This window comes from Pinus tabuliformis, chromosome 6 (genome assembly GCF_031772625.1).
Source record: "Pinus tabuliformis cultivar Carrire ecotype Pingquan chromosome 6, CPIR1, whole genome shotgun sequence".
In the NCBI taxonomy this organism is placed as follows: domain Eukaryota; kingdom Viridiplantae; phylum Streptophyta; class Pinopsida; order Pinales; family Pinaceae; genus Pinus; species Pinus tabuliformis.
Genome location: NC_142292.1, coordinates 1903530067 through 1903545064, shown reverse-complemented (window position 1 = coordinate 1903545064; position 14998 = coordinate 1903530067). Strand labels below are relative to the sequence as shown.

The 14998-nt window shown below is 36.7% G+C and overlaps 1 protein-coding gene across 1 annotated transcript in view; it reads left to right on the top strand.

Moving 5' to 3' along the window:
* The window catches only part of ORP1C (OSBP(oxysterol binding protein)-related protein 1C), a 79491-nt gene extending 64881 nt beyond the window's left edge, over nt 1-14610 (top strand). Inside the window, exons 4-10 of the mRNA XM_089430978.1 lie at nt 5542-5987; nt 7862-8017; nt 12990-13157; nt 13269-13409; nt 13540-13770; nt 13884-13997; nt 14186-14610. Of these exons, the coding sequence (XP_089287104.1) occupies nt 5542-5987; nt 7862-8017; nt 12990-13157; nt 13269-13409; nt 13540-13770; nt 13884-13997; nt 14186-14353 (1424 nt within the window). The 3' untranslated portion in view covers nt 14354-14610. The remainder of the gene's footprint in view (nt 1-5541; nt 5988-7861; nt 8018-12989; nt 13158-13268; nt 13410-13539; nt 13771-13883; nt 13998-14185) is intronic.
* Nucleotides 14611-14998: the final 388 nt, after the last annotated feature.

Genomic DNA, 14998 nt, shown 5'->3' with positions numbered 1-14998 from the left:
AATTTAGTTTTAAAAAAAAAACTAGATCTGAAATTTATCCATAGGAAATATTGCTGAGCTTCTAACAAATTTTACACAATGTAAACAAATATCAAGCACTTAAATGTTTACACAACTTTTAACCCTGGAAAGCCAACTTGGGAAAATCAACGTTCATGTTTTGTTTTTATTTCAGGTTGCAAAGGAAAATAAAAAATCTATTACAACAATAAAACTTATCCTAGTTCCTAGAAAATTGTGCCAAACAAATTTGTCTCGATTTGTGTGGAAAGCAATAAGTTTTTACCTAGATTTGGGTGCCAACAATTGCCTCGATTTTTGTGCAACATTCTCACACATGCAGCTTGCCTTGGTTTGCATGCCCAATTGCCTTGGTTTGTGTGCTCTCTATTCTCTCCCTTTTCTCACTTGTTGCCCCTTGGTATGTGTGCCAACTTCTCTTGAAGTGTGTGTTGCCTAGGAATGTGTGCCATCTTCTCTCCAAGCGATGACTTTTAACCTTTTCCCCCAACCTCGTAATCCATGAAGTCAACCTCGTAATTCATGACAAGATCTATGGATGAGATTAAATAAATCTCATCATCTCCTTAAATCTAATAGTCACAATTTAATCATAAAATTACTTAAAGGTACTTTATAATAAATCATTACTTTAGCCAACATTAATTAATAAAATAATTAATGTACCTCTATATAGGAAAAAATGAAAGTCACTTTGCTAGAAAAGTTTGTTGGACATCTTCTGCATGCTCAACACTAAGCATATGTAGAATCACTTGTCCTAGCTACCAAAATTTAACAGGGGGGGTGTTAGAATATTTAGACACTTAGTTAAGTTCAACTTGGTCTAATGTGTCTATTAGGTGAAAGTGTGTCTTTAGTATGCATTTGATGCATTGTAATTCAATGATCATGATATATTCTCCTTGATACTAATGGCTATTGATCTGTGGCTTAACACCCAATTGGTCCATGGTCTTTATTTAAAGAGAATGGAGGGTAATTGCTGATGATCGATTGTGAGAACTTTCTCATGTAAAAATATTTTATTTTGTATAAATAAAATTCCTCAAGTGGCCACGTTGGCTTGGGCTGTGGACTATTTCCATCATAGAGGGTTTTAACCACTGAAAAGTAGTGGCGTTACAATCTTTGATTTGGTTGTGTGAGTGGTTACTAAAGGTGTTCATCTTGTAGGGAATGCTTTGATTTCCTAAACAAGGTGGTAGTAGGTACCGAATGCATTATGATGACACATGGACAGGGACAATCTTATTACTAATATGATTGTGAAATAAAAGAATGAAAAGTGCTAATATGAGAATGAACATAAGTAGAAGAAAGTAATGAGCTTCCATGAGGAATCTTACTGACAACAATAGTACCTATGTAGAAATAGATGTATTGGGTATAATTGTAATATGTTTCCCACTCACTTACATTTATTGGAAAAAAATGTTTAAAGGAGAAGAAAACATGTTATTTAGAAGCATATATTAGGAACATAACAAAGGTCAACCAAATGTCCTTGCAATCTTCTCCTTTGAAAACATATAGAAAAACAAAGTCTAATAGATTCAACACAATAGTAGCCCTTGCTATATCAGTTAGTTTCATATAGTTGTTGTCACTCATGTCATTTGGTATGGGCCTTTGCATAGCAATCTAAAGATCTTTAATTAGTATCAACCCCATCTTATGCTTCCAGAGGAAAGGTTGTATGGGTATTACTCTTAGGGATTGGGAAGCCTATACCCACCATTTCCTTATCATCTTTTGGGTTACTCCAAAAGTGTTTGCACCATGTTTGGGGATGCTTCATAAGATTTGGGGCACATGTTGTACATGCGTCTGTTGGATGGTTGGAGATGGGTTGGCACATGGGAGATGGTTGGTGATGTATTGACACATTAAAGATATCTTAGTAGTTGCTTGACCTCAAGGGGTTGCTTAATTGGTATTCTACCATAGGGAGTTGGTATTCTCTTGACAACTTAGGGGACTTCCTTCAAGATGGACACATGGAGAGGTTCACTTGCTTGGAGAACTGCCTATTTAGTAGGAGGGACACTGTGCATGTTTTGATGGCGCAGGGTAGCATGGTTTTCTAGATGGAGGCTTGGAGTTGGCTTGGGAGCACTTGGGCTATGATAATGTTTGTGCAAGGGGACTCAACCTAGAGTACATGGCTCAGGAGGAGTGATGGAGTTTGCATAGGCTTGTGACATAGGGGGTGGACACACCTTCTTCAGCTACATCATCTTGGATCCCTTATTGTATGACATCACCTTGGAGCTTAACATGTGTACCCTTGGAGTGGATCGCTCCTCTTGTGTAAACTTACATGTGTTTATTGTAGGTTGCTTGAAAGGGCTTGGGTCCACATTGGCCTCCCTTACATCCCATATATATGGAGGAAGGAGAGGGTCCTTCTTATTTCTCATCATCATACTCTTCTATGTGTAGTTGTCTTCTTGAAGTGATTTGCTAGGGTTCATGAGAAAATCCTAGAAGTCATAAGTTGGGAGGAGGACACCTTTGTCAAAGATTGCTATTATGACTAGGTTTTGATCTTGCGAAGAAGATGTTGAAGATGATTGTTATCACATATCACTGATCATTTTTCATTTCATTTGTGTGAGATTGTGATCTAAAGGAGTGCACACAAGTCATCTTCTCTCTTTTGATTTGTATTTTCTCTCTTTCTCTCTCTTGAAGTCGCTAGGTTTTCATTGTCTTCTTGGGGGCATCTTGAAGATTAGGGTTGGTGTTTCATTCCATAGAGGTTTGAGATTAGGGTTTTGAGATGAAACTCTAGGGTGTATTTGTTGAAGAAAAAGAAGAGGACGACATTTTGAAGTTGCTAGGATTTCATGGTCTTCTTGGGGGCATCTTGAAGATTAGGGTTGGTGTTTCATTCCATAGAGGTTTGAGATTAGGGTTTTGAGATGAAACTCTAGAGTGTATTTGTTGAAGAAAAAGAAGAGGAGGACATTTTGCGTTGGAGGTCTTGTTTGAGTGATTCATGCATTATGGAGCTCCTTGGTTTAGCTAGGGTTTTTCATTGTTTCTCTAGCTAGGGTTTTGGAGAAATAGTGGATTGTACTAGCCTTGTGATAAGGCTATGGTATGTACAACTTCATCCTGTGTATATTAATGAAGTTTCCACAACTTGTGTAAATTGCAGATTTGAATTTCTTCAATGTGTTCATGAATTATTATTTACGGTTATATTTCTTGCTGAGAATTGAGTTTTCAGATCTAGTTTAGGAATGATAGGATTGCCCTAGAGAGCTGACATTTGTCAGGACATTTTGGTATCTTTTCTCCTTGGATTGCGTAGAAGATTAATCTGTTAAGAATTGAAATATTGTTCACTTTATGCTGCTTTTTTGTTCCATATTTTATAACAACACTAAGGCTGGAAATTCACAGGGTTAAGATCTTGGAAACTTCTATTGAGAGAGGTGAATTTTATTGTTTTGCATTAGAACTTTGAGGGTTAAAGATTTGCACATTCCCTGGTCCTGCTTTTGGGTACAAGACATTCCTATTTATAGAGAACATTAGTTGGAGCTTTGGGACCTTCTTGGGGGTGTTGCTGTTGGAGGTTGGTTGATTCTAATGTTCTCCCTGTAGCATACCACATTGCCAGGAGCTTGCAAAAGCTCTTCGACAGGCAGAGAGCTTTTGCATGCTTGTGGCCACATGTGACACAAAAACCAAAAAAAAATGCCAAAAACATTATACTTTTTGTCCTCACGTTGCTAGCAATGAACAAGATTCTTTTCTCAAAGCAAGCATTCACCATTTGTCTGATTTCTTGTCAGGTTCAACTGTTCAAGGCAATTTATCGGGTCGTTCATTTTCATAATTTTTCAGAATGACCTACAAGTTGAATATGAAGATGAGCCATCAATGAATATCTGTCTTGTTACAATTATCTTCTGTAACAGATGCTTTTGACATTTCTGCCGAAGAAGCCAAAGAGGGTTTCTTAGTTGAATACTGTATGTAATGAGTAGAATTTTCAGATGTCCTGCCTGGGATTTTCATTTACCTTTTCATCTATTGGCAATCAATGATAAATAGTGCTATGCACATGAACATGCATTCCAATCTGTTTATTTATAAGGATATTAGTTGTCGTTTTATTTCAACCCAGAACAATGACTTTATAATTGTGCTAAACATCCAAATTGATGACACAATACTTTGTAAGTTTTCATACTTTTCGAACTTGGATTGGCCTAATAAGTAGTGAAATATGCCACTATTCACAATGGATAGGAAATTGGCATAATTATCTCATTCCTTCTTATTCCTCGCAAATTCCAGGTTTTACAATTTCAGTTTTTGAACTTCCATTTTTTTTTCTTTATTCGTTTCTTTTTTGGGTTTTGATATTTTATAGTATATAATATTGCTGCTCCCAACCTGCCATTTTCTGTGAATTTGAGCAAAGCTTCACACTGTGCCAGACACGCGGACCTGCATGTCTGATGTTTCTGTGTCCTGGAAACTTTTATCTCCTGACCTTTTACTTCAAATGTCGGATCCAATACTGCCTCCTTTGAGCCAAATCATAAGCTCTGATACCAGTTATTAAAAGTTGATACTCCCAACCTTTTGGGTACCACCTTTTGGCTCTGGTACCCATTGTTAAATTTCAACAATGTTCAGATATTGGCTGTCTGCTTGACAAGTCTAATACTTATTGTTAAAATTATTATGATAGACAAATTATTTGATTGACATACAGATCTAATATGGTAATAACCAGAATAGTTCAACAGAAACATAATGCAGGCAGGTATATATCACATCCACAATATGCATGGATAGGATCAAGACAAATATGTCCTTCATTTTTCTATCCAAAGCAATTTCTCGAAGAATAATACAAGGCATTGATGCAAAATGGCTGCATGAACTGTAGAAATACATTACATTTATTTATACCTGATGGTTGTAACCACCTTATCCCTTTTACTATGGCTACAGTGAGCAGGAGCCACTAAAATGTGGGATCTTTTACCTAATCAGTCTGTCTGCATAGTTTTCGAGGCATCAAGAATCTGGGATTGTTAGCCTGTTGGTTGACCAAGTCTTAAGGTTGGCCAAATCAGACTATCAATGATGTTGGTTTCTGTTCTGTTCTCCTTGTATGTGGATTGTTTGATCAGGTTGGCCTGTTCAACTTGTCAGCAGATGACTTAAGTGGCTGACACTTCAACACTGTATAGAAGCTAAATATATTTCTATCATTAAAAAATTGTCAAATTGTGCTGGCTTTCACAGCATAACCATCCTTGGAAAAGTACATTTCCTGTTGAGTCTTAGCTCTTTGATCCTAGTAATCATATAACAATTGTAACTGAAGATAAATTATAGATCTGTTGCAGCTTCCAAAAAAATGGTGCAGAATTAACATTGAGATAAGCCTTTTCAGACTGGGCACTTTAGGTTTCTCAGTAGTAGTTGGTTTTACAGATTACCTTTGAAATCTTCTATACTAATTTTCTTTTAATGCTTTTTCAGAAGGGAGTGTTACTGATTCGGATGATGACAATGAGAGGCAAGATGGACCAGAGGAAGAATCAGATGAGGATGAATCTACTTATTTTGACACAAGGGAGTTTCTATCATCTAATTCATTAAGGAGAACGGATTCTGGACACAGGCGATCATCAGTTGATTCAGATGACGGTTTGGCCCTCTTAAATTCAAGGAATGGTGTTGATGTAGACATGCAAATGGTCGGATTTAACCACCCTTATGTGCAAAGGCGAAAGAGCCTACCTGAACCAAAGGAAAAGGAGAAAGGAGTGAGTCTTTGGTCCATGATTAAAGACAATATTGGGAAGGATCTCACAAAAGTGTGCCTTCCTGTGTATTTCAATGAGCCTCTTTCATCCTTACAAAAGTGCTTTGAAGATTTGGAGTATTCTTACCTACTTGATCGGGCATATGAATGGGGCAAAAGGGTAACATCTCTCATCTTTACACGTGAAAGTCAGATTATTTTTATTTGATATATAAAAAAGTGAAAATAGTCATCCATTTAGGGAGTTTGCCATTTTTGGGGTAGCTTGAATCTTGAGATAAGAAATTTCAAGGGGCTTTGTCAGTGGTCAATTGGATGGATGCAGTCGTCCTTTCTTGTTAACATTTTAGCATTATGAACTCTCGTCTCTCAAACATTGGTCCTTTCACAGACAGTTGCATTATGAAGTACCTTTACTCAGGCAAGCTACAATGAGTAATTTATTAACATGGTTTTTTCAAAGTTTCGAGTTGCATGACTAAATACCTTGTATTCAAGAAAAGTACTGTGTAACAGGCCAATTTTAAAATAATTCATTGATTAACATGTGCTTTGTTTTCTGGAATTATAATGTGCACCCTTACAAGCAAGTATGCTTTCATATCACTGGACAATGGCATTAGCTTTCCTTTACTGGCCGTTTTCTGTCCCGAGCTTTCAACAATATCCTGTAGCTGTAAAACATAAATGTTACTTCTCTAATATTATTAGTTGATAGTGCCTTTTAAGTTAGTCTCCATTGCCATGCTTTTGTTTGCTATTAGATGTTGACTGGTATTGTCATCCCTATGAAGTTGCCACCTTTTATAGCCCATAGGTGCCAGTGAAGAACTGTTCAATTATTCTTTTTCTTGTGCCATAATCTGTCATTCGTCTTGCATGGATGTTAAATGTATATTTCCCCATTTAAGTTTGTTGCTATGTTTAAGAGCATTTTGATTATCTCCTTTCTCAATTATTTGTGCTGCTTGGTTTAGGTTCTTCTTTTCAGTTGATATGACCTGAAGAGTAGATTGTATTAGGTTTTAATGTTTGTGTTTTGGGCTGGCATTTTTGATATTGGCATTTCTTTGAAATGCAGCGTCTTTTGAGTTTTATGACAGTCAGGATCTGATCCTAACACAACTAGAAGGTCGCTAAATGCTGGTATATAAACTAGGAAACTCAAAGTAGATATGATTCAAAGTGTACACCCAGATATTGATTTCCTCTTTCCCGATCTAGTGGATTTCTGCTATGTTTATTCCTGGGTCTTTATTTTAATATTTTTAAATAAGTTTATTCAGCTATGGCTTTGCTGTCTGACTTGGCTTTTTACCTTGTGGAAAATTTCTGAATTACAATGAAGGGATTGCTTTTTCTGTCCCGGGGTTATATTCCTTCTCTTGTTCTTCTTTGTTTCACTGGATTTAATTTATGTCACTACTGTAGTTCTTCACTATCTTAGTGGATGCACTTTTGAGTCACATTGATCTACTTTGGTCATTCATGGAGATGAACATAATTTTCTTCTTTCTTTCAGCAATGACTTATTCTGGGATTATGCTTTTTCTGTTGGGGAACATATATCATTACCATGACTGTAATAACTATAAGGCTGCTCAAAATGTCTGACATCTGAAACTGAATGTAATTCTTCAACACTTTATTGCTTCCAGTATAGATCTGCAAAAGATGTTTTTGGAAAGCATTTATCATCTTCTTTCTTCAGGCATGTTTGTGTGTTTTTCCCATAAACAGGATAGATCTCGTTGGCTTTGTATAATTTTGTCATATCATTGTTTTGTACTTTCCTTCTGCTATAATAACAGCATATTCTTCAAAGCAACTTGCTTAAATCTGATTGTTTTTCTGAATGACCAGTCCAGACTCCCAAATCAAGGGGTATTTACTATTGACTGCCATTTTCATTCTAGATTTAGTTTTGTCTATTAGATTTATGATGGATGGAAAAGAAATCTAAGGAAATCCAAAACCTGTAACTTAAGAAATTAGCCTTTCTGACTAGAGGCATTTCTTATTGATGTGCTTCAGGGTAACAGCCTTATGCGGATATTAAATGTAGCAGCCTTTGCAGTGTCTGGCTATGCATCCACAGATGGTCGAAATTGTAAGCCTTTCAATCCTCTTTTGGGGGAGACATACGAGGCTGATTATCCAGATAAAGGTGTCCGTTTCATTTCTGAAAAGGTTAGTTTGTATATATTAATGGCATGTACATGCAGATCCACCACACACTAACGAGAACTCATAGTATTGCAATTTTCTGTAAGGGAACTTAATTTTTGGAGCATATCAAAATATTTAGGACAATTGCAAGGGAGAAACGTGATTGAATCAGGGTGGTTTTCTTTTATATTTCTGAGCCATTCATGATTCAAAAACCCTTCATGTTTTTGGAATTCTTCCATAGTGTAGCATAAATAATGTTACGGTTCATTTTGATCAGGGCAAGCACTGGATACAAAATTTTGTTTGTCTTATCTTTTACTAGCTACTAGTGCAAACATATGGTAAGTAATTGCTAATAATATTGCTCCAGTATTTACTTGTATGGAAACCATATAGACAATTTAGTTTAGTCGTTAGAAGAGAGGTTTCTCTCTTTGTGTTGGATTTTATCGCAGGTAAGTGATGCTTCATACAAGCTATATTGGAACAGTTATCTGCAGTCCCACTTATGTGGGGTGAACTAGTATATGAATGGCAAATCACAAATAGTCTTGCTTTCTCAAGCAAACCAGCCCAAAAAGAACAATGCTAAGCATGCCTTACGGAGATAGTAACTCTGGTGGGCAACTTGGAATGCCACTGCCCTTGCTCGTGAACAACAAACTCATGTTTGCACTATTGACTTGTTGAATTTAGTGTCTAGTATAGTTATATCATTGTATGTTTTTTTTATTAGAGTGATTGGCCCTGTTGACCCCTACTGGTCAACTACCCATGCAGTGCACCCTGTCTTTTCTTGACAAAAAGAAGCAGCACGTGATCAGCATGTCCGTGCCATCCTGCCATCATCAGCAGCTTGATATTTTTTGATTGTAAACCCAGTCTGCATGTGTTAATTGTAAATAATCTTAGCAGACATGAAGTCATGTTTGTAATTTGCCTAGGTGGACCTAACTTTCTGATGATAATCTACGTCCCGGAAGGTTTTTTGTCTCACCGATCCACGGATCGGCAGAGTTTTCCTTCAAACCTGACCCCAAAGCCGGGATTGATTTTGTCATTAGAACTTTAGGAGAAGCCTAGTGTGTTGATCTGCTAGATTATCGTTGTGTCGCAGAGCTGGGTGTTTTGTGAGGGTCTGTATTAAATGGGTTTGTCCCTTAAGATGTAATTTTGTAAAAGTCATGATGTAACGTGTCCTGAGGGTCGAGAAATGTTTTAAATCCCCTCATGAGTCCTAAGTCCTAGGTCCTAGGTGATGTTTCCGAAGGTTTAGTTCAGTGATCCATTTTAAAATGAATTAAAAAATTAAAAAATGAATAAAAATAATAAAATAATGAAAAATAATAAAAATTAAAAAAATCAAGCAAAAACCCTAACTAATAAAATAATAATATTTTAAGTGAATAAATCGACGGATGAGATCAAGAGATGTCTTGATCCTCATCAACGGTCGAGATCATTTCCACATGGATCACTCGAACTAGCCGTTAGGATCATTCCCTTTTTATAGGGTCTTAGGGGGTCATTTCAGATCATCTGATCTGTGAGTCTGTACTGAAAAGCTCTCTTGTAATCTGATTTTCTGGTTAATAAAAAGACTTTGGGGTTCAAAACTGGCTGGTGTTACTCTCCGGAATTGCTGTGAGATCTTTAATTTTCTGCATATTTCAGTTTTCACCCATTTATCATAGCTTGTTTTTAGAGTAGTGTGAGCACAGGTATCTTGTTCACCTGCTAGGGTTTGAGGGCTGCTAGGGTTTCTGAAATAATGGCAGGTATCTCCATTATTTCCTGAGATCTAGCAGCTTTCTCTCTCTCTTTGCTGATGGTTGCTTGAGATGTGCAGGAAAACATCTTTTAAAGGGTATTTGTGGGCGTTTGGGGAAGTTCTGGGCTGAACCAGCCGACTCCCACATGCTGTTCTGTGCAGAGCCCAGCTGATTGTGCCCTGGGTTAAATTTTTAAGTTTATTTCATGTTTTACATTGAGAGATTTTTTTTCTGTTCACAGTGAAGTTCAAAATTTCTAATATTCTGAAAGCATTACTGCAATTATTGTTAAATCTGGCATTTCAGGGGCCAAATCTGTAAATTAGCAGCTGTTCTAGGGTTTCAGATTGCAGGATTTTGCTTTGTACAGTTTTTTTTTTTTTTTTTAGGGTTTTGTATTTTTGTGTTTTCAACTTCAAGGTTTTCATCAAGATCAGATTTTCAGAAGGAGATCAAGGTTGCATTTTTCATCCGAACCGGCAGCATCGATTTTCAATCAGTTCACTGGGAAAGGAAGTCCTAAATGGCATCTTGATGTGTCATCACCATCGACTGAGGCAAGGTTTCAGTTCATCGCATGAGCAAATCGCTTCATTTACTAGTGTGTCGGCTGGCAGTGTGAGAACCGTTCCATTCATAAACGCTCAGCTCTCTGCGGGTATCGTTTTGTCTGCACGTATTCGAACGATATAGGCGTGGCTGCGTTGTTTTAGCCGTCAAAATTTGGAGGTGTTCACGCTCTGAGCTCATCACGCAGATTTTTCAACCTGGAAGCGTTCCTGCAAATCTCGCTTCTATGCACATCGCTCCTCACGCGGCACCTGCAAATACACAAAGAAATCGAATTCCATCGCTCAGGTAACGTATTGCTAAGGTAAACTCCCAATCGGCTTCGAAATTTCTTCAATCCCCGCTAAAATTTGTGTGTCTCTGAAGCCCGCATTCTGTCAATGCGCCTGAATCGTAAATTTTTTTCTCCGCCTGCGGTTTTTGTTTTCTTACCCTCAGTCGCCGTAGGGTATCACGATTATGCACAGTGGATTGCTATATTCATTTATGCGCTTACGTTTTGGTTCGCTTTAGCATCGGGTTCATATGTAGTTTCGATTTTTTTTTTTTTTAGATATCAATCTTTGCGTTTGAATATAAATTCATATGTATATTGAAAGGTTAGCGTAGATTCTTTTTAACTTAGTTTTTAATTTCATTTTTATTTTAGTTTAGTTTTATAAAAATAAAAAAAATAAAAATGCGATTTGGCTTTTATATAGTTTCATTTAAATTTTAGCTTTAGATTTTGTTAGTTTTTAGATTTAAGTTTATGTATATATTTTCAATAGTTTAAAGTTTGGTTAGTTTTTTTTTGTTTTATTTTTTATTTTGAAAAAAAAAAAAAAAAATATATAAAAAATATATTTTTTTAGTTTTATTTCAAAATTTAGTTTTAGAATTTTAACCCCCTTTTTTTTTTTTTTTTAGATTTTTTTTTTTTTTTTTTTTAATTTTTATAATATTAAAAAATAAAAATTGAAAAAGATTTAAAATTTTTTTGAAAAAATAAAATTCTTGTGGAAAATCATTTTGTCAGTTTCAGTTGCTTTCACGATATATCTTTCATGTTGAAGATCTAAATTTTTCCGAGATGCGAAATAGATATCTGGTCAATTTATAATTCTCGTGGTATTTTAAGGCATTTATCTTTTAAATTTTTCTTTTGCTGGATATCGTTTTGGTCATTCTAAAGAGCATTGTGTTTTCGTTCATGATAGATGGTTGCTGTTCATGGTCCATGTTTCTATATCATTTAAAAAGTAATCATTTAAACATTAACTCCACAAGGCACTGGTCTGCAATTTATCAAATCCATCGAGCCCTTTTTTCATCGTATCTCGTGTCTCCCAAACAACTGGTCGACAGTTGGTCTCATCACTTCACAGGGTCTACCCCCCTTAGCCGCGGGAGACAGGCTTAAACGGAGAGACCGGGGAACAGAGTGACAGCCCCCGGTCTGAGCGTTGTCGTGTCAATCCGCGCGACAACAGGCCCTTTTATCATTAATTGTATTTTTTAGATACAGAGTTATTCCGAAGTTTTTCCAAGGTGCGAAACTGACTCTCCTTTGTGGTGTACTGGGCCGTTGCCAAGTCTAAAGTAGACTAACTTTGTGTTGTTGAATATACTATACAGGGGCCAACACGAGGATAAATTGATTAGTATGATTTTTTGTTTGTTTGAAAATGTATATGATAGTACATTACTGTATAAAGAAAGTGTCCGTCAAAGCATACATTTAATGGGCCAGCTTACATCCTCATGGAAAATTTTGATTCGAGCCAAAATCTGAACCTGCCAATCCTGCTCTAAACACTGTAGTCTCCACCAAAAGAAGGGGGAACCGTGCCATCAAGAGTAGCTCGATGTTGTTAGAGTATTGAATTACCTTTTTTTAAGTGGTCCCAGGGTGGATCCCAAAGTGGCGGTTAGTCCGCATGATCGATTCCGAATGAGGTGAGTGTGCAAATCCAACACCCTCCCTCAACGCAAATCGGGGAATAAAACCTGGACCAAGGTTCTGATACCATGTTAGGTTTTCCATTACACCAAAACCCTCAGGGGGGGTGTTGTATTTTCACACTCACCTGATTGGGAATCGAGGACTAACCGCCACTCTGGGATCCACCCTGGGACCACTTAAAAAGACAAAAACTCCAACAAATGTCTACGGTTAAATAAAAAGGAAATTCTTAGCAACCTTCTGGTATTCCATATGTTTTCTACTATATTGTTTGGTCATCCACCACATATCTCCCAAAATGACCCATTTTCAGTGTAGCGGGCTGGCAAAAGGAATAGCATATCAAGAGGCAAACCATCCCCATAATTATCTGGCAACTCTGCACTCCCGGAATGCATCCTTGATTGTCTTTTTTTGAGAAATCCCACAGCAACCATCTGTTTGACAAGAATGGTAAAGTCTTTGTTTTACAACCTATTTCCCTCAATATAATAACTTGCTTTTGTTTTACATAGGAGGAAGATCTGAATTTGCTATGCATAAATATCTCAGTTCACTTATTATGCCGTGTTTTATATTATAAGATGCTCCATTCTATTTATTGCATCCATTCTACCCTTTTATGTACATGAAAACCAATAATAGAATATGCTACATAGTGCAAGTTCATGTGTTTTAAAGATGTGTATTTATATAAATACAGGTCAGTCATCATCCCATGATTGTTGCATGCCACTGTGAAGGTAGAGGGTGGAAATTTTACGCAGATAGTAATTTAAAGAGCAAGTTTTGGGGTCGATCAATTCAGCTAGATCCTGTTGGAGTTCTCACACTGGAATTCGATGATGGTGAGGTGTTTCAGTGGAGTAAGGTACTTAAGATTTCTCATAAGAGAGCTTGGATTTCACAGTAGTTTGAACTTTGCTCATGGTTTCCTGTCTTGGGTTGATTGACTAATTTCATGAGTTTTAGTTGCTTGCAGGTTACAACGTCTATATACAATCTAATATTGGGGAAACTGTACTGTGATCACTATGGGACAATGCGTATACAGGGCAATCAGGAATACTCTTGTAAACTGAAATTCAAGGAGCAATCTATAATTGATCGTAACCCTCATCAGGTAAGTGTTTATCATCTCCTGATGTCAGTAGCAATTAGTTCATCTACCTGATTAATTTCAAATGGAGTATTTCAAAAGTCTTCGATAGTGTACATGCTTTGATATGAATATTTCTTGGTCTGTTTTTCAGGTTCAAGGGTTGGTTCAGAATAGGACTGGGAATACAGTATCAACATTGTTTGGGAAGTGGGATGAAAGCTTGTTTTACATAAATAATGATGTTGCTTCAAAGTCCAAGGGCGATGATCCATCATCTGAGCCCGTCTTATTGTGGGAAAGGAGCAAACCCCCAAAGAATCCCACTAGATACAATTTAACACGCTTTGCTATAACTCTCAATGAGCTAACACCGGGGTTGAAGGTAATTCAAAAAGATAACATCCACATGTTTTGTTTGGAGGCATTTTTAAAAATAAAAATTTAAATAAATTTTTCTCTCTAATTTATAACTTGACCGTTTAATTGTATACTTAGGAAAAACTGCCGCCAACAGATTCGAGGCTGAGACCAGATCAACGACATCTGGAAAATGGAGAATATGATTTGGCCAATGCAGAAAAGTTGAGGTTGGAGCAGAGGCAACGTCAGGTAAATCTTCTTGATTATCACTTAACTCTACAGGTGTGCTTTTGACAAACTATTATGTTTGGGCGTCTTTCCCTAATAGTCTGCACCAAGTAGTTTTACCTGATTACTGTTGATGAACATCAATTATAATCACAAATAGGAATTTATTCTAAGACAGCGAAATTTTGACGCAAGTTTATACTGTGAAGGCTAGAAAGCTCCAAGAAAGAGGATGGCAACCCCAGTGGTTTCACAAAGAGAAAGGGAACGATACATATCAGTACATCGGTGGATATTGGGAAACCAGGGAACAGAGTAAATGGGATTCTTGTCCTGACATATTTGGTCAAATTAACTCTGAGATTGTTTTTGACTAGAGGAGATTTCCTTGTCATGGATACCCACTAATGTTAACTTCTGGCATTCGTACCCCAAATTGTGCATTATGCATAGTCCTGTGCTTCTGAATTGCCCTTTGCTGGAATAAGCAGCTTGATTAAGCCATGTTGGATTTGGCTTTGGTTAGATTTATTTTTATGTAAGCTTGTATCTCTGGATATTCTTTTGTTCTGCCAATTTGCAGTTCTTCATATTATTAATGAGATTTGAACAAGGCATGGAAGATTGTGATTGATTCTGCGTTCTACAATTAGATCAGGTAACACAGATCCATTATTTCATACACTATAATATATTCATTAATGCTATCTCAACACAATTTGCAGTAGTTCTAAAGCCATCTTAAACATCTAAAAATAACATCCACTGATCTGTGTTCTATTAAATTGCATGGAACATGTAATACGAGTCATTTGACCTTGTGAAGATGAATGCATATTAGTTACTGAAAGAATCAAGGCCTGTTACTAAAAGAAGGAAATATTTCTGTAAGTCGAGAGATATTTCTCAGAGCTGTGTTGAAATGAAACTGCATCACATTAATCATACCAGAAGCCCCATTGAGTATAAAGCAAGAAGTCAAGCTCCCAGGGCCACAAGATGCAAATTGCAATGTTGTCTTT